The sequence below is a fragment of the Rhinoraja longicauda genome, chromosome 14 (genome assembly GCF_053455715.1).
Source record: "Rhinoraja longicauda isolate Sanriku21f chromosome 14, sRhiLon1.1, whole genome shotgun sequence".
NCBI classification, from domain to species: domain Eukaryota; kingdom Metazoa; phylum Chordata; class Chondrichthyes; order Rajiformes; family Arhynchobatidae; genus Rhinoraja; species Rhinoraja longicauda.
In genome coordinates, this window is record NC_135966.1 from 18,464,011 (window position 1) to 18,484,853 (window position 20,843).

Below are 20,843 nucleotides of genomic sequence, written 5' to 3' on the forward strand. Positions count from 1 at the left end.
TCCCCAATGACCATGAATACAATTCAATTAAATGATGGAGTCAAACATGGAGAGATCTTTGGAAACTAAGCTATTTCAGGGATGCAATACCAAGATAAAAGATCAGCCAAAAATGTCACTGATTGGTGGGGTTGGCGCTGGAGGATGAGTGGCCTACCCTTGCTTGCCTGTCTTCTGTTCTTATGTGCCGTGATGGTTAAGAACTTCAATATCTGATAGCTTCCAAAGTCTACACGAAAGAGGTGGGTTCAGTGGGAGATGGAGCCTTGCATATCGCAAGGCAGAAATTGTTATTGACATAATAGCTGAATTTCTGTACGTTAGAAAAGCATCTAAAATCAAAACTGCAGATGCTGGAAAAGTGAAAGAAAATACAGGAAAAACTGAGCAGGTAAGTCAGCACCTGTTGAGAGACAAATAGAGTTAATATTTCAGGTTGATGACCTGTTATTTCTTTATTTCTCCACTAATCTATGAGTCTAAACCTTGTTTGACCTGTTGAGAATTTCCATCATTTTCTGCTTTAATTTATTCATAATGTACACCTCCATTTCCTATTTCAAAGATAAATGACTGTAGGGCATTCAAAGCATAGATTGCAGATAACATGTTAACTTTTCTTCCCTCCCCCCCCCCCCCCCCCCTTTCACTTTCACATTAATATAAACACAGCGAAGCAATGAAATTATACAAGACTATAAATGTGCACAGCACCCTATAAACAGAACTGACCGTGTTATTGCTCAATTATCATGAAAATCTTAACAATAAATCTAGAAAGGTATAACAAGTTCATCAGAACCTAAAAGGAAACAAAAACAGTTAAGATATCACCAAAACTTTAATTTGTCTTATTCTAACATCTGCAATTCTAGTAGTTTTGTGCTTACTTATTAGATCTCCAGGCCTTACCTTTTATTTTTTTCATTCTCCCCCTCCAAATCATCATAACCATTTCTACTACCCTTCAAAACACTAAAAAAAAAAGCAAACTTTTGGCCACCTGCGCTAATATCTCCTTACTTTGTGCAAAATCAAATTTTAGTTTTTAGTTTAGTTTAGAGATACAGCACGGAAACAGGCCCTTTGGGCCATTGAGTCTGCGACGACCAGTGATCCCCGCACATTAACACCACCCTACACACACTAGGGACAATTTTACATTTTTTTTAATAGCAAGCCAATTAACCTACAAAATCTGTACGTCTTTGGAGTGTAGGGGGAAACCGAAGATCTCAAAGAAACCCCACACAGGTCACGGCGAGAATATACAAATTCCCTACAGACAGCACCTGTAGTCAGGATCAAACTCTGGCGCTGTAAGGCAGTAACTCTATGCCACTGTGTCGCCATTTTTCTTTGATAATGCTACAAATCAATGGGTGATATTCTACAATTTACGGGTGCATTGTAAGCAAAAGTTCCTTTTGTTGTCACTTTATGTCAACGCTTTAATACCCTGGTTTGCTATTTCTCTGCATCTGACAAATCTACTCGGGTCTAGTTTGGGGGTTTGCCTTGGGAGAACCCAAGATAAGAAATTGTTTGGCTTACTCTATAATTTCCTAAATACGATCTACTCAACTGATCATGGAAATAATTGTTTACAGGGTTTACAAAATGATGTCTGATAGAGAATGTGAGTGTAGAAAACATTGAACAATTATAAATGGTAAATAAAAGTTGTTATTACAGTATTTGTGTTAATGACTTGTATTAGTTTGTGTTAATTGTATTCAGATAGTGCTAATTGTATTTAGGTGATGTGTATCAATTGGGGATTACCTTGCCGATATTTATTTGGAAGCAGCGAAACCACAGTGTAGATTGTGTATCTGCCTATAAACATTTGCAACTGTCCAGTTACTTGGTTCCAGTGGTCAATTCTTTGCTACGAGACTCTCTGAGTAATGAGCATGGTGACAAGCAATCTTGTTACAATTATGTCTTTAGAATATGTGAGTTTGTCGAGTGGTCTTTACAGATAATGAAGACAAAATTCTAGCACATCGGCCATAACCTCAAGAGGACAAGTGGGACAGGTGAGAACTTTGACCCCTGAGCCTTTTCTCTGCCTAGATTGTAACTTTTATTAACATTACCAAATCTTCCTGTTGAAGCATTTTGCTATCTTAAGCATGCTAAAAATATTTAACTTGTTGTATTGTTACACTTACTTTCTACTTTTTCTCCTGTGTATGATTGTTTGCAATCTTCCATCCAGTCACAATAAGTCACAATATATTCTTATTTACCAATAAAACCTCTGGGCCAATCGTTCAGATATTTATTCATTCTAACTCATACTCCCCATTACTTTCATGTATTAACATAGTTTTATAAATATATATATACATACACATACACATATACACACACACACACACACACATATATATATATATATATATATACACATACACACACACATATATATATATATATATATATATACATACATACATATATAAATGACTTTACATTCATGCTTAAATGTGAGTTCTTCAATATCTTATATTTAATTGCTCAAAATTCTACCTACTGTAATTAATTTTCACTCTTGTGCTCAAGTACATTTTCTAAGATTTCTAAACTATACTGTAATAATATTGCTCCTTAGTTCCTGACAAAGCTGTTATTCCCTTATGTATCTATACACTATAAATGTCTCCATTGTAATCATGTATTGTCTTTTAGCTGACTAGTTAGCACCCAACAAAAGCTTTTCATTGGACCCAGTGCACGTGACAATAAACTAAACTGAACTAACTAAAGCCTTGCAGAAAAAGTAATTAACATCTCCTTACTTTAAGGTTTTAAACAATTCCTATGAACTCCTAAGCACACAGTTTTCTATTATATTTTGCATGTCTATCATTTTCCATCATTGATTTGTTTCTGATTCTCTATTTTTCATCTTTATACAAAGGCCCCGATTTATTATTGTGAATGGGCAACTGGAATACATCACAAAAAAATAATTAGAAGTTAACTATTTACCTGGACACAGAATGGTGCAGGCAGTTATCTGGATGTTCTGTCCATCACAGAATGATCCACCATTCTGAGGGCTGGGGTTGGCACAATTGCGCGTTCTTTTCTGCCATCCTCTACCACAGGTAGTGCTACAGGGCCACCACTCTGTCCATGTGGACCAGCCACCATTTACTGTTCAAAAGGGGCAATCAATGAATACACCACATATACCTCCACGGTTCAACAAGCAACACCGTAAAATTTAGAAAGTTCTATTATTTTGCAATACACGTTCTCATTGTTAAATCCATCGACAATTGCCTTTTTAGTGAAATGAAAATTAATTTTATAAATCATGTTGAATGAGAAAAAACACTTTGGGGGCCAGGATGGACCCCTGAATTGCATGTTCCTCAGGGGACAGGGTACCTAAAATCCGGGGTATGGGGTAACAACCTTTTGAGGGTAAGGTTAAACCAGTTAATATGATTATATAATTACCAAAATGTAAAGGCTCTTGACAATTTTGAGCTGCGAATATACTTTGGTCATTAAAATAATGAACAAAAGAGACAATGTTCAATTCTATTTCGTATTTGTGTTTTGTTGAAGCAAGTGATGCTGTCAATATAAAATAATAGGAATCCATGTCCTAGATGTCAACGTAATTTACTTGGGAGAAAATACAATTGTAACCAGTCCAACTTACATTTGCAGATTTTTCAAGACCTCCCCTTAACGATGCATGTTTTGTTCATGTGGAAAGGAATGAATGGCAAAGGCTAGGAAGCTCATCGTGTAAAAGATGAAGTAAAAAGGATTGATTTGTACCTCCGATGGCCTCAGAACTTCTAAATATGCTTTCCATCCACTGAAATTGTTCATAAATGTAATCACTATGAATAAGCAATTCTATGGGCTTAATATTATAACTTACATTATAAAGATACAAAAGTATTGGAGATTAATGCATTTTACCAAAATGTATGAAAGGGAATTGCTAACAAAGATCAGTAAACAAATATTGCAGGATGCACATCAAACCAGATCTTGCATTAATCTGTGAACAGCTTATTTTTCCTTTCCACGGACCTTTCTTGCTTCGTTTGCTGAAAATCTACTGCAAAATCCCCCTTGGACCTCAGCTGCAAGGCTCTCTACCATGTAAAGGCCTTGTCAATGTAAATCCCACTGCCTGGGGTGGACTTCCAGAATAAGCCCAAACTGGTGAAGAATAGACTTAGGAAAGATAGCAAAGCTGTAAAACAAAAAGCTCTGGATGACTTTGAATCTTCTGATAGTTCAAAAACAACTTGAACTATTAACTCTGATTCAAATAACAGTGAAATAAATGTAAGAATTAAAAATCCCATAAAATCCCATAAAATAATGGAAAACGTTCAAATGAATGCAAACAATTTAAGCAAGTATAAAAATGTTGTTGCAATGAATAAAGTTGAATTGCCATGTCACGTCCAACCATTCAGAAGTCATTTCTTTGATTCCCCATATTCACTTGCTGCAATTTTGTGCTTCATCTCTAGTCTTTGTGTATAATCCAGTGGCAGAATGCAATGATGATAATTTTGGCAGAATGCAATGATGATAATTTTGGCAAATAGCTGCAGAGAAAGTTTGAGATTTCCAATTCCCACTCACATGCTTGGGAATCTCAGAGCCACTGTCACTTGCACACACAATTCATGATAGGTCCAAATAAATACTAAACCAATGTTCGATGAACTCTAGTATTATACTAGACCAAGTGGACCCGTTGGGCCCAAACCTGTCCTGCATTGGTGCAGCACCCTCCCCTCTTCCTTCCCCCACTCCCCCCCTTCCCCCTCCCTCTCTCCTCCCCTCCCCTCCCCTCCCCTCCCCTCCTTTTAAACTTTAAAATGTGAATCACTTTAAAAATCTAACACCGATTTCAATAAAACTACTTGCATTATCACTAAAGTGACAATGGTGAGTAAGGTGGGCCTAAAATTGCCACGTTATCGTGTACCGTTTTGGCTGAAGTTCAGTCACAAACAAGATAACAAACGAGAGTTTTAGTATATAGATATTCTTATTTCATTATAAACATAGAAACATAGAAAATAGGTGCAGGAGGAGGCCATTTGGCCCTTCGAGCCAGCACCGCCATTCATTGTGATCATGGCTGATCACCCACAATCAGTAACCCGTGCCTACCTTCTCCACATATCCCTTGATTCCTTGATTCCGCAAGCCCCATGGAGCTCTGTCTAACTCTCTTTTAAATTCATCCATTGAATTGGCAGAGAATTCCACAAATTCACAACTCTCTGGGTGATTTTTTTTTTCTCATCTCAGTTTTAAATGGCCTCCCCTTTATTCTTAGACTGTGGCCCCTGGTTCTGGACTCCCCCAACATTGGGAACATTTTTCCTGCATCTAGCTTGTCCAGTCCTTTTATAACTTTCTAAAAGATCCCCTCTCATCCTTCTAAATTCCAGTGAATACAAGCGCAGTCTTTCCAATCTTTTGTCATATGACAGTCCCGTCATCCCAGGGATTAACCTTGTAAACCTATGCTGCACTGCTTCAATAGCAAGGATGCCCTTCGACAAATTAGGAGACCAAAACTGCACACAATACTCCAGATGTGGTCTCACCAGGGACCTGTACAACTGCAGAAGGACCTCGTTACTCCTATACTCAAACCCTCTCGTTATGAAGGCCAACTTGCCATTAGCTTTCTTCACTGCCTGCTGTACCTGCATGTTTACATTCAGTGACTGCTGTTCAAGGACACCAAGGTCTCGTTGCACTTCCCTTTTTCCTAATTTGACATAATTGAGATAATAATCTACCTCCTTGTTCTTGCCGCCAATGTGGATAACCTCACATTTATATACATTATACTGCACCTGCCATGCATCTGCCCACTCACTCAACCTGTCCAAGTCACCCTGCAACCTGCTAGCATCCTCTTCGCAGTTCACACTGCCACCCAGCTTTGTGTCATCTGCAGATTCGCTAGTGTTAATTTTAATCCCATCATCTAAATCATTTATATATATTGTAAATAGTTGCGGCCCCAGCATCGAGCCTTGCGGCACTCCACTCGCCACTGCCTGCCATTCTGACAGACACCCGTTTATTCCTACTCATAGTTTCCTGTCTGCCATCAATTCTCTATCCATGTCAATACCCTACCCCCAATACCATGTGCTCGAATTTTGCCCACTAGTCTCCAGTGTGGAACCTTATCAAAGGCTTTCTGAAAGTCCAGATACACTACATCCACTGGCTCTCCTTCATCCATTTTACTTGTCACATCCTCAAAAAATTCCACAAGTTTAGTCAAGCAGGATTTCCCCTTCATGAATCCATGCTGACTTGGATCCTTTTACTGCTATCCAAATATGCCATTATTATTTCTTTAATAATTGACTCCAGCATCTTCCCCACCACCGATATCAGGCCAACTGGTCTATAATTCCCCATTTTCTCTCTCGCTCCTTTCTTGAAAAGTGGAATAACATTAGCTACCCGCCAATCCATAGGAACTGATCCTAAATCTATAGAACATCGGAAAATGATCACCAATGCGTCCACGATTTCTAGAGCCACCTCCTTGAGTACCCTGGGATGCAGACCATCTGGCCCTGGGGATTTATCAGCCTTCAGTCCCATCAGTCTACCCAATACTATTTCTCGCCTAATGCAAACTTCTTTCAGTTCCTCCATCTCTCCAGATTCTCTGTCCTCTAGTACATCTGGGAGATTGTTTGTGTCTTCCTTAATGAAGACGGAACCAAAGTACCTGTTCAACTCTTTTGCCATTTGCTTGTTCCCCATAATAATTTCACCTGTTTCTGCCTTCAAGGGACCCACATTTGTCTTTACTAATCTTTTTCTCTTAACATACCTAAAGAAGCTTTTACTATCCTTCTTTATATTCTTGGCCAGCTTACCCTCGTACTTCATCTTTTCACCCTGTGTTGCCCTTTTTGTTACCTTCTGTTATCCTTTGAAAGTTACCCAATCCTCTGGCTTCCCGCTACTCTTTGCTATGTTATATACCTTTTCTTTTAGGGCAAAAGGTAAAACCATTTTACTTTTAATGACATATGTTACTTTGGCCTTATACATCACAAAATGTACTCGTTTTATTGCTCAGGCTTTTTCGAGTTTTGCTACAACGCTTTGCGTAAATGTTCATTTTTAGTGATAAGAAGGCAACTATAAAAGGTGAACCACCTGCTGAAATGTCTGATGCTGAAGTTCATTAATATAATATTGTCTAATAAACTGCATTGGAAAAGTCGCTTTCAAGGAGTGAATTAACAGCTTTCCAAACACTCAGGGAAAAACATGTTCCATTTGTAAGCAGTAAAATACATTGCTCCCCAAAGCATGAAGCAATAAGAAAAGAATGTGAAGTGAATAAATACTGACACAGAAGGCTGAGGCATTTGTTTAGTGCTGAACAATCTTAATGGGAAATATAAACGAGAGCATAGAAATCACACCACATGCCACAACATCAGTAAAGTAGATGAACAACCAAAACAGTGAGTCATCCATACCCTTTCAATGTTCATCCTTACTTTCGTTCAAATGAAATATGAAGCTTTCCTGCTTGATTGATTCACTTGCATTTCAAGATGTAACACACTTGAGTAATAAAATTATGGCTGATGCCCATGTTGTTGTTAACTGTGGCTTGGTAGATAGCACACATAGTTCTGTGAGAGAAGATAGTGGAGACAAGTGCCAATCCAGAAACACAAGCTCAAGAACTCATGCTGACCCTTTCCAGCACAGAACAAAGGTTTGGATTGCATTGTCACAGATACTCCCTTTGATGTGATGTCAAATCAAGGATATGTCCAACGGGAAGAAACTGCAGACGCTGGTTTACACAGAAGATACACGCAAAATGCTGGAGTAACTCAGCGGGATTTGTAGCATCTCTGAAGAGGAGGAATGGGTGACGTTTCGGGTCGAGACCCTTCTTCAAAAAATGTCCATCTTCTCAGATAGTGGGATGGACATGATTAGTTGGCATTATTTTAAAGTGTAGTCATTCCAGTGCTTCAGACCAATATTAATTAATCACTGTCACTTAAATAAATTACTGAATCACTATACTGTTGATGTTTGTGGGATTCTCCTCTGTGCAAATAGTCTGTTTTTCTACATAACATAAACAATTGGGCTTCGCATACGTTATAATTAATTGGTGACATTTTTGGGGGATGTTCTATGGTAGTAAATGATGCTATATATCATTGCAAATTCTTGCTTTCTTGATCATGTTAATGTCTAGAGAATGGTTAGCCTGAAATGATCACAGCTTAACTTTCATATTCAAGGAACTCGAAATCCTTGATTGACTAAGTGCACATTACCATTAACAATTCAATCAAAGTTTACTACATAGAACCAAACACTGCCATATCAATATGGAATACGTCTGTTATCCATCTTTTTTTCTGTCATTTTTCAGTTTCTTGATCAACTGATAAACCTGTGCATTTTTAAAATCTTGCGTAATTATTTTTATGTAGCTGCAATGAAAGACAAATTGCTGGAGGAACTCAGTGGGTCAGACAGCATCTGTGGAGGGAATGGGCAGATGACATTTTGGGTGGGGTCACTTCTTCAGCCTGAAGGAAGCCAGGGAGCTGGCAAAGAGAGGTGGGGTTGATGAAAATGTATGAACATTGAACTCTCCTATTTCTAGTAATATCTCAAAAATCCAAACACTCCTCTATTTCCCCTGCCCCCTGTGCACACACATTTCTCCCACCACCCTAGTCACCCTGTTCTTTTCTCAACTTTGTATGCTCATTTCCCCATCTCTTCCCCCCCCCCCCCCCCCCCCACCACTCCCCCACTCTGAAACATCATCTGTTTGTTGCCTCCATATTTGCTGCCTGACCTGCTGAGTTCCCAGGAATGATTGGGTCAACATATTATGAGTGTTTGACGGCACTGAGCCTGTACTCGCTGGAGTTTAGAAGGGTGAGGGGGAAACCTCATTGAAATTTACTGAATAGTGAAAGGCCTGGATAGTGTGGATGTGGTGAGGGTGTTTCCACTACTGGGAGAGTCAAGGATCAGAAGTCATAGCCTCAGAATAAAAAGATGTAGAAAGGGGATGAGGACAAATTTCTTTAGTCACAGTGTGGTGAATCTGAGGAATTTCATTGCCTCAGAAGGCTATGGACCCCAAGTCAATGGATATTTTTAAAGTGACAATTGACAAATTCTTAGTACAGATGCCAAGGATTATAGGGAGAAGGCAGGACAGTGGGGTTGTGGGAGAAAGATAGATCACCCATGATTGAATGGCAGAGTAGACTTGATGGGCCGAATGGCCTAATTCTGCTCCTATCACCTATGAACTTATGAGTTCCTCCTGCAATTTTTCTTTTGATCAAGATTCCAGCATTTGCAGTTTTGTGTGCCCTATCTTGCTGGGTTATTTTCTAAGATTTTAGTCTTTGGAAAATCCCAGTAATCCCTGATTATTGAAACCAATTGACAGCGTTACAACCAACTGCAGATTTCCTGGTACGTGGAAAATTGATATTAAAAATTCTATCAGACAAAGAAAACCACTGTATTCCGCAAGGCAATTTTTGCAATATTTTCATGAAATGTTTATAATCTATTGCAATGTGGGAAGAGTTTCTGATATAGCTTTCATAATACTTTCCAATCCATAAGAAAACAAGTCATTTCCTTTTCAAAGCCTAAAGCAATTTTAAATCTTCCAACTTACTTTACCCAGCTGCCTTAGTAATATTAAACTGATCCATAATCTTTAGAACTAAAACATTTTCTTTCAACTGAAACTCCATTTTACTCTATTTTATCAATTAACAGGCTTGATCTGCCTGTTAATTATTTTTCCTGTTTGGTCTCTGGCAAACTTGCTTTTTGCTTTTTCTCTCACCACCTGCTTTTATTTTTTAATAGTGCACAACTGCAGCCAACTGATTTCATTGTAGGTTAGAAAGACGCAGGAGCAGAATTTTAGTTACCATTTCAATAGACAATAGACAATAGGTGCAGGAGTAGGCCATTCAGCCCTTCGAGCCAGCACCGCCATTCAATGTGATCATGGCTGATCATTCTCAATCAGTACCCCCCGTTCCTGCTTTCTCCCCATACCCCCTGACTCCGCTATCCTTAAGAGCTCTATCTAGCATAACTTGCTCCCCTCCCCCCCAAGTTATTTTTCGATTTTTCCCAGTCACCTGGGATTAATCACAATTAAAAATAACAAGGGCTACTGCAGCAAAGTCATTAGTTTATAGAGTAATGAAGTCGTGTGGTAGGATCAGAAAGGCCATTTTCAGTTATGTTCGAAAGCAGAGGCCATAGACACTGGACAGAATTATTGAAGATTGCCCCAGAACAGATTCAGGGCAAATACCTTCAATGGATACTTTACATCAGGCTTCACTACAAAAGACAATAACTTATTATATTAAAAAAATTGGATATCTAATTTTATAGTATAAAAGTGGTGTTGTGAATGTAGTTTTGGCTGGAGTATGTGGGTCCTTAAAGGCCAGCAGCCACGTGCAATAGCTTTAATCCAAGGTTGTGGTAAATACGGACAGCTGCAGCTTAAAAGGTTCTTTATCACTTACTAACTGGATGTTAACATCAGTCCTCTAGATTAAATCCCACAAGATAGATTAACAATGGATAAGGACATAAAGTGAATATTTTTCAATCATATCTAAATGCCTGCTCGTAAATCTGAAATTGAAACTTTAATTATTTTTCAATTGAGGCACCGACCCTGTGGACAGACAAATTATTGGTGCATCTACTTTTTCAGTTCTCGTTTGTTGAGACGTTTCACTGAATTTCAAATTGAATATGTCAGACACAGACTGCTGGTCTTGGGACACTCGTCACCAAAACAAAGGTGAGATAAAGGCACAGTTTCTGTGGATATATATAAAGTTGTGATGATTCCATCTGAATAAAATTCCAGCTGATATTTCAATTTCTTCTGGGTGGGTGCTTGCGGACTTAACATCACGGAGCTCGCGGCCCCTGGTCAGAGACCGACTTCGGGAATTCCAAGCCGCAGGAGCTTCGATCACCCTGACGGGTGGTTCGATTGCCCCGACCACGGGAGAATAAAGAGGAAGAAGCTTGGACATTTTGCCTTGCATCACAGTGAGGAATGTGGGGAATCCGCTGTGGTGGATGTTTATATTAACTTTTATGTGGTTGTGTGTCTTGTTGCTTTTTTCCCCAGTATGGTTGTATGGTAATTTACAGATCACTGTACCTTAATTGGTGCATGTGACAATCAAAGACCTTGGAATTGGCGGGTTAATTAATACCTATTAATTATCCTTAGTGGGTAGGTGAGTGGAAAGGTCTAGTGCGGTTTATTGGGAATGTTGGTAGAATAAAAGAGGATTAGTGTAGATAGATGCTTTATGGACAACATGGACTCCGTGGGCCTGATGGCCTGCTTCCATACAATGGCATCCTTCTTTGCAACTGTGAACTGATGAGTTTTGCTTTGTAGTTTCCACTCGCTGTTCCTTGAAATGGTGAGAATGAGTGAGTGGGGGTGAGCCCTATCAGGACCGTGAGGGGTAGACCTCACGCCCCTCAACAACAGCACATTGAACTGGCTACAGCGCCTGGAGGGCATTACATAACTTCTGCTGCCTCAAACGCAAGAAGAAGAAGAAGAAGCCCTATCGTGCTTGCAAATGCACAGTGTTGTGAATTTTATGTTGTCAAGGAATTTAAATTTACCATAGAAGATAAATATCTTAAAATGCACAAACACCCTGAAAAGTATCTCAAAACCAAACACAGAACACAGATATGATGCCGTTGGGAATATTTTTTCAAAAATCCACTGATAGAACTCCTAGCAATAAGTTGTGCTATCAGTTGATATTTTCAGTTACTGGAACCCAGATTTATAACATTTATTATTTCATATGATATTTGCCAGTTCTGCACACATTTCCCCACCCCCTCCCCCTCCCATCCTATCAATGACTCCCCCTATTCCATTTTTCTCATCTAAGGTTTTGACACTGGTACGTATTTTTATATCATCTTCAATCTTCCTGCGTTGTCCCCACTCCCACCAAATGCTTTCATCCAAATTATTAGTATTTGTGCTACAGAAGAACAGCCCTAGGGACACCTCAAGTGACAGTCTACCTGCAAAAACACCACCATTAATGTCAATCTTTTATTTACAAGAAAACAAACAATTCCTCTTCCAACACGGAAACTGTATTGAAATCGCACGGGATTTCATCTTATTAAGTAACAATATTTTTGCACTTGTTCTATGGATTTCAAAATAAATAATGATGCACATTGTCAACTACATGGTATGTAGGATTCAACATGTTTATGATATTCAACTGGGTTCATAAGGCATGATTTATTTCATACAACTCATGATAAGACCAAGGCCAAAGTAAATTATCAAGTTGGGACCCAAATAACCTTTTGTGTGCCTTGAGTTTCTACAATTTGAAAGTATACAATTTACAAATGTAAATGGACTTTAGAGATTTTTTTCCCCATCTTCAAGGTCTTCTGGAACAAGTTTGATTCTTAGAGAAGAAGCGGTACTTCAGGTAGTTGGTCCCCCTCCCCCCAAGTTATTTTTGCCTCTCAGCAATATTCATAAAGTATTAAACAAAGATTTTCCTTTTCCTTGATTTTTTTTAAACATGCTTACATTAAGAACATATTCTTATGCTCTTGAGGGTCAGGATGTGCACAAGTTACTTATGACTCAACAAAGGACAAGCTTTAAAGACTTGTAAGCGGTTTATTCTGCTTCGTCTTTCTACATTGACAATTGTTAAACTAACGACATGGAAGAGATAACTTATCCAAATTATGGCATGTTTATGAAGGTTTAAATACAATTGTGTGACATAAATGGGGATTTCTTTCATTTGATTCACACGTAAAACACAATAGAGGGAAGCACTAAATTGTCAATTTGCTGCTTCTGATTATTTCACCTGTATCTCATTTACTGATATAATCTCAGAGTCTTCTTTAAGCTGGGAAACGCACGCACCAGCCACTACATTGATATTAATGACAATGACAAAGGATATAACTATATCTCAGTGATGATGTTGAGTGCACATGTGAAGCTGACAGTTTCTATAGTGTAGCCTGCATTACTTTCTTACTTGATCTGTCACATTAATACTCATGCTGTTAGAGTCAAGTGTGTTTTATTGTCATATTTATCAACATGGAACAATGAATTTCTTGCTCGCAGTAGCACAACAGGTTTGTAAACACAGTCCTCAATAGATAATATAATAAACAAATGTTTAAAAAAAGTTCAATAAATGAAAAACCCCAATAGTGAAAAAACATAATAGAGGCTCTAGTTCATAGTAGGGAGATTAGCATTCAATAGCCTGATGGTTATTGGGATGAAACTGTTCCTGAACCTGGACGTTACAGTTTTTAGACTCCTAGACCATCTTCGCAATGGCAGGAGTGAAATGAGAGTACGGTCATGGTCGTGTGGTCCTTGATGATGTTGGCTACCTTTTTGAGGCAGCGATTCCCATAGATCTCTTCGACAGTGGGGAGGTCAATACCAACGATGGACTGGTCAGTGTTCACCCTTTTCGCAATCTCCTTTGTTCCTGGGAATTCATGTTGCTGAACCTGGTCAATATACTCTCTATCATACATCTGCAGACATTCAAGCAAGTATTCGGCCACATATCGAATCTCCTCAATCTTCTAAGGAAATTAAGACATTAATAGGTTTTCTTTATGATTGCATCAATGTGCTAGATCTGGGGCAGATCTTCAGAGATATGCATGCTCAGGAACTTGGAAGTTATTGACTCTCTCCACCATTGACCTGTTGGTGAAAACAGGCTTATGGATCCTTTGCCATTCTCTTCTGCAGTCAACAGTCAGTTCCTCGGTTCTAGAGATATTGAGAGCAAGGTTGTTGTTCTTGCAACATTCAATCAGATGACCAATCCCTACAACCTGACTCATCATTATCCACAATTTTTTGAACAATTGTGGTGTCGTCAGTAAATTTAAAGATAGAATCAGAACTGTGTACGGCTACTCAGTCATGCTATAGAGTGAGTAGAACAGAGCACACAGCCTTGAGCTATCCCGTGCTGATTGTTATCAAAGGGGAAGTATAGTTGCCAACTCGTACTGGTTGTGTTCTATTGATGAGGAAGTCGAGGATCTGGTTGAATGGCTTTTCACAGAGTGAGTTATCTCCTGATTCACCAAAACCTTCTTGCTATCTGCAAGGTTCAGGTGGGTACTGCGATTGAATTTTCTCTACTTACTTGGATGAGTACTGCTCCAAAACCAATCAAGAAGCTCAACTCTACCCAGAACAAAACAGTCCATTTAATTAGCATGGTGCAATCCTTCAATGACACACATTGGCTACAATGTACTATCTACAAATTATGTGTGGAAGTAACTTCCTTACATAATAATTGCTGTACAAGGATGCAGCTAAGTAGTATTTTCTTAGTAATGATTAGAGAGTAACAACAAGTGCTGGTTTGGTCAGCAATATTCATAAAGGATTCAATAATGAGTCTCCTTTTCCCTGATTTTTTGGAACATGCTTACATATAGAACATATTCTTCTGCTCTTGTTGGATGTTACTGTTTCCTGCATTTATAGCAGTGAAGTAAGCGGTAGCAATGAAAACATTTGCAAATAACAAATTACTTTTACAACCTGCCACCAGAATATGAAGAGATTGTTAAATCCATAAAGAATCTAATGTTCATCTGTTTTCATGCAGTTGGCTTGATGTGTTTATCTTCCCTATGTGACGTACTGCATCTAGTATAAATCAGGATATCTGGTGGAAATCAAATTGCATTTGAATAATGGACGAGAATGATCTTGGGGATGATTGGGTTAACGTATATTGAGTGTTTGTGGCACTGGACCTGCACTCGCTGGAATTTAGAAGGATGAGGGAGGACCTCATTGAACCTTACCGAATAGTGAAAGACTTGGAGAGAGTGGATATGGAGAGGATCTTTCCACTAGTGGGAGAGTCTAGGACCAAAGGGCACTGCCTCAAATTAAAGGATGTACCTTAGGACCCACCTTGTCCATGCCAACCCACTGGGCTAGTCCCATTTGCCTGTATTTGGCCCAAATCCCTCTAAACCTTTCCTATCGATACAACTATTCAAAAGTCTTTTAAAAGTTGTGATGGTATCTGCTTCTGTAGCTTCCTCTGGAAGCTCATTCCAGATATGGACTACCTTCTAAGTGAAAAAGTTACCTCTTAAATCTCGCCCCTCTCACCTTAAGCCAATGCCTCTAGTTTCAGAATCCCTAAGAGTGGAGTGGATGGGGGTGAGGGGAGGTGGTGGGGGGGGGGGGGGGTGAGGGGAGGGGGGGTGAGGTGATGAGGGGGGGATAAGGGGGGTTGAGGGGGGATGGAGTGGGTGAGGGGGGGGAGGGGGGTTGAGAGGGGTTGAGGGGGGATGGAGTGAGTGAGTGGGGGGGGAGGGGAATGGGTGGAGTGGGGGGGGAGTGGGGGAAGGGAGGGTGCTACACCAATGCAGGAGAGCTTTGGGCCCAACGGGTCCACCCTGTTCTAGTACATATATATATGTCTCTAAAGTTGAGGGATAGTCAAAAACAATTAAATATAAATTAAGTGATTTTGTGAAGATGAACGAGAAGATGAAAGATGAAAATCTTTCATCTTTCATGAAGGTGAAAATATATTTCTAAATCAAAACAACAGTTGAAATAGTAAACTAAACTTTCTGTGAAAGAAACTTCCTCCTTGTTTCATATCTGAAACCACATTGAAATATGTATCCCTCAGATTGTAGAGTCATACAGCACAGACTTGGATCCTTCACTATGGAGTCCCACTAACTGGCAAGATCCTATTTACACCAATCCCATTCTTTTTTTTTTTTTAAATTCTCATAATCCCACCAATTCCTTTAGATTCAACAATACACTTGCACATGAAGGATAATTTACAGTGTCCAGTTAACCCACCAACTAGCACATCTTTGGGACATGGAAGAGAACCAGAGCACTCAGAGGAAAAACATGGCTGCAGGGATAACGTGCAAACTCCACACCATAGCACTGGATGTCAGAACTGAACAAAAGTCACAAGAGTATGAGGCAGCAGGAGCATCTTTGCGCCTAGTTTAACATGTCACAGTATCTGAGATGAAGCAAATACTCGGGAATCTCAGGAAGACAAATCCGTCACTGGGATTTGACAGTTTTACAGCTGGTGCAAGCAGGCTCAAGGCTGGCTTCCATTTAAGCAAGTAAATGCCAGAGGATCTGTTTGGGACTGCTCGCATTTACCACAGTGAGGTACAGAAATCAAAGCTGTTGGAGGAACAGTTAGAGGACATCACATTTAGGTCAAAGAAAATAATGTACCAATGTGATGAAAATATGGAATAACTTATCATTAGTGAAGATAAAATGTACCGTTTGAATTGAACAAGTCTGATCCAAAATTACGTTCGACAAAATAGTCCGTGAATTTTTGCCAAAGTTCTTATCTCATCAAGAGATTTTCGAGTTAATATTTGGTGAAATTAAAGGAATAGATGTGTGAATGACACAAATACCCAGATCATATTAAAAGGTGATAATAATATTCAGGTCATACAGTGCAAGTCAGCTGTCAGAACAGAAAAAAAACACTCAGATGGCTTTTGGAAGCAACCATGACTATACAATCAGAAAAGGTAAAGAAAGGTTGATTCAGATTCATAACATGTAGTTAATTAGAAGTCCAGAGATTACATGAACCTTAACCAAATATTTATGTGCCTTGTCAATAACGCTATTGGGCATAGCAAGATCAACATATTAGTACTGATCACGTTGTTCTGATAGGAACATACTTCCAAGGAATTTCAACAAACATTTCCAGATGATTAATTTTAATATATCTGGGCTTTTTGCAAACAAATTACCATTCGAAGTAAGTTTTTTTTGGACTGAAAGCAACCACAATTCAATACACAAGAAATGGATGAGATTTGACCTGTCTGCACTGTAGTTAAGAAATACACATCTAGTTATTAGAAACTATGCTGGGTTGCAAATTCTATTAGACCCAGATTGCTACATAAATAAATATTAATTGGTGGGTCCATTTCTGTACATTGGGTGCTCCTGAATGGATGCATTTGCATATTTCAAAATGTGCCACCAGGAACAGAAGATGGCTCTAAGTAAACCAGAAGGCCAGGGCCATGGATCATTGGGGGTCTGGGGCCCAAACATTGAATGGCAGCAGGAAGCAAATGGGGAAAATCAGACAATTGAATAAAAAAAGGATTGTAGAGAGAAGAAGTCAGAGCCCTGGCCACAAACGGCTGGGGTGCTGAAGAACATGGTGGGGAATTGATGGATGATGCTCCGTTGGATGCTTCTGAACACAAAGCTGGGTGGCGGTGTGTACTGTGAGGAAGATGCTATGAGGTTGCAGGGTAACTTGGACAGGTTGTGTGAGTGGGCAGATGCATGGCGGATGCAGTATAATGTGGATAAGTGTGAGGTTATCCACTTTGGTGGGAAGAATAAGAAGGCAGATTATTATCTGAATGGTGTCAAGTTAGGAAAAGGGGACATACAACAAGATCTGGGTGTCCTAGTGCATCAGTCACTGAAAGGAAGCATGCAGGTACAGCAGGCAGTGAAGAAAGCCAATTGAATATTGGCCTTCATAACAAGAGGAGTTGAGTATAGGAGCAAAGAGGTCTTTCTGCAGTTGTACAGGGCCCCAGTGAGACCGCACCTGGAGTACTGTGTGCAGTTTTGGTCTCCAAATTTGAGGAAGGATATTCTTGCTATTGCAGCGTAGGTTCACTAGGTTAATTACCGGAATGGCAGGACTGTTGTATGTTGAAAGACTGGAGCGACTGGGCTTGTATACACTGGAATTTAGAAGGATGAGAGGGGATCTTATTGAAACATATAAGATTATTAACGAATTGGACACGTTAGAGGCAGGAACCATGTACTCAATGTTGGGGGAGTCCAGAACCAGGGGCCACAGTTTAAGAATAAGGGGTAGGCCATTTAGAACGGAGATGAGGATAAATGTTTTCTGTCAAAGAGTTGTAATTCTGTGGAATTCTCTGCCTCAGAAGGCAGTGGAGGCAATTCTCTGGATGCTTTCAAGAGAGAGCTAGATAGAGCTTTTAAAGATAGCGGAGTCAGGGGGTATGGAGAGAAGGCAGGAACGGGATACTGATTGTGAATGATTAGCCATGATCACATTGAATGGCGGTGCTGGCTCGAAGGGCCTACTCCTGCACCTATTGTCTATTGTCAAAAGGATCAAATTGCAGAATTACATTTCCTTTAAGGGCCACAATCCAGCACAGTGATATTAAAACCCAAAATAGACACAAAATGCTGGAGAAACTCAGCGGCACAGGCAGCACCTCTGGAGAGAAGGATTGGGTGACGTCTCGGGTCGAGACCCTTTATATCAGACTGAGAGTCAGAGGAGAGGGAAACTGGCGATATGGAACGGTACAAAGAGATTGTAAGGTGAGAAAACGACAGAACAAAGCAGACGATATAAATCAAGGAACCGTAGAATCGGTCATTGTTGTCCCAGTTGTCCCCGCGATGTTTCAAAAGCAGCGTGGACACTTTTGCAAGTGAAATGATATCACCGCATGCCAAGTTGAATTTTCAGTGAAGTAAAATAACCAAAACAATGGTTAAAAAAAAGTTAATTGTCAATTGCATGATGCTGAATAAAAACATAATTTTGCAACTCGAATTCCTAACATACTTAGTTTCAATAACCATTATAATTTTTAAAGTTACATTATTGAGCAAACCACTTCTGCTTATTTTATATTAGCAATAAACAAAGATCTAAAATCCTGTTACCATATGTTGTTACTGCAGCGGTAGCACTTCTCCTTCTGGCGACAATATTCTTCGCCACACAGGTGTAGTTTGCCGTGTCTGTTAATCGAGCTTCCTTGATGATCAGATTATGATCCATGGTGACGTAGAAGTTCGGATCTCGAATTGGGTCAATCAGTTCTTCGTTCTTCAACCATTCCACCTTTCAAATACAAAATTAGTTGCAGACAAAGAGGGTAAATTTAACTGTACTTCGTCCAACAGGTTCGTGATTGAGAGAAATGGAGAAATAGTGTCTCAGTGGGTCAGGCAGCATCTATGGAGGGAGACATGGACTGTTGACTGTTCATTCAGAGCCCTTCACCTGGATCGGAAGAGTAGAGGGGAGATGACCAGTGTAAAGAGGTGCGGGGGAGGGTGATACCAAGTTTGCTTCAACATGTGGTGGGAAATGTGCACAATGTGTGGTTAATAAAGCTAATAAAGAAAATAATATCTAGTCAAGAAGCCCACATATTTTATTTGAATTATGTAAAAAGATACACAATTGTATAAACTACTGCTTATATATATATATATATATATATATATATATATATATACTCTGTGAAATTATCAATGTAAGCCATGTCTGACACAAGAGGTAATATGAAACTCAAAATTAAGGATGGAAGTTCTAAGCTTGAAAAAGATTGAAAGCATACACCAAACAAGTGTTGGAGGAACATCATGGACCTGGCAGCATCAGTGGAGGGAATGATGCCTTCATCATTTCGGGTTTTGCATTGCAACCCTTCTTCAGACTGATTGTGCAAGGGGAGAAAGCTGGGTATAGAGAGATGGGGTGGAAAGGGTGATTAACCAATGGGTGGGGATAGTGACAAAGGCTAGAGATGAGATGGAACCAAAAGGGTGTCAGATAAGGAAAGAAGAGGAAAATTATGTGTTGGATGCAAAAGCTGGTGGAATGCAATGTGAGGACCAGGCAACTCAATCTGGGGGAATAGGGAAGGATAGCAGAACTGCAAGGCACAGGAGACCTTCTTTAATCAGAATGTGGTGATTCTGTGGAATTCCTTGCCACAGAAGGCTGTGGAGGCAAAGTCAGTGGATATATTTAAAGCAGAGATAGATAGATTCTTGATAAGTACGGGTGTCAGAGGTTATGGGGTGTAGGCAGGAGAATGAGGTTAGGAGCGAGAGATACATCAGCCATGATTGAATGGTGCAGACTTGATGGGCCAAATGGCCTAATTCAATTCCTATCACTTATGATCTTATGATCGTGTGAGACAAGGATAAGTGCTCCATCCACAACAGCAAGGGGGAACCAACGCTTATTGAAGAAATGGGATCTCAGATGTCCTTGAGTGGAAAGCCTCACCATGGGAGCAGATTCTATTTTGGTTCTCTGATCTTTTGCTATTCATCTAGAATTAATAGAAATCATGGGGAATATGCCAGTGCATAGTGTGGTATTTCTGGAAAATCTCTGTCAAGACAATAGAAGGAGCTCAGGAGAGCTTCATTGAAATTCTGCCTCAAAGCCAACATCATCTCAGGAAAGAATAAACATTGACCATCAAAATCACTGTGTCTGTGGAGTAAGCCCTCAATTTTTAATAACATCTCTTTCTGAAACAGTATTATTTGTTACAAACTGTTCACTTCAGAATACCCATGTAACGAATAGAATCTGTAGTCAATGGTTTTATTTGCTGTAAATACAAATGTGCAGGGTGGGGACAGGGTGATTAACAGATGGGTGGAGAGAGTGACAAAGGTTAGAGGTGAGAAGGAGCCAAAAAAAGGTGTGAGATAAGGGTGTCAGATAAGGATAACTATATGATCACGAATGTAACACACTATTTCTATTGAAGATGTTTTTCAAATGTACAACTATTCCTTGATTTTTTTTTGGTGCACACGTCACATCGGAATTCATCCC

General features: G+C 39.6%; 1 protein-coding gene across 2 annotated transcripts in view; it reads right to left on the reverse strand.

Annotated features, from left to right (window-relative positions):
- Positions 1-20,843, reverse strand: part of unc5a (unc-5 netrin receptor A) — a 353,822-nt gene that overhangs the window by 84,592 nt on the left and 248,387 nt on the right. The window contains exons 5-6 of one of the 2 annotated variants that reach the window (XM_078411522.1): positions 18,917-19,097; positions 3,001-3,168 (exon numbers count right to left, since the gene is read on the reverse strand). In XM_078411522.1, the coding sequence (XP_078267648.1) occupies positions 3,001-3,168; positions 18,917-19,097 (349 nt within the window). The remainder of the gene's footprint in view (positions 1-3,000; positions 3,169-18,916; positions 19,098-20,843) is intronic. The other variant, XM_078411523.1, reaches the window with a different exon arrangement.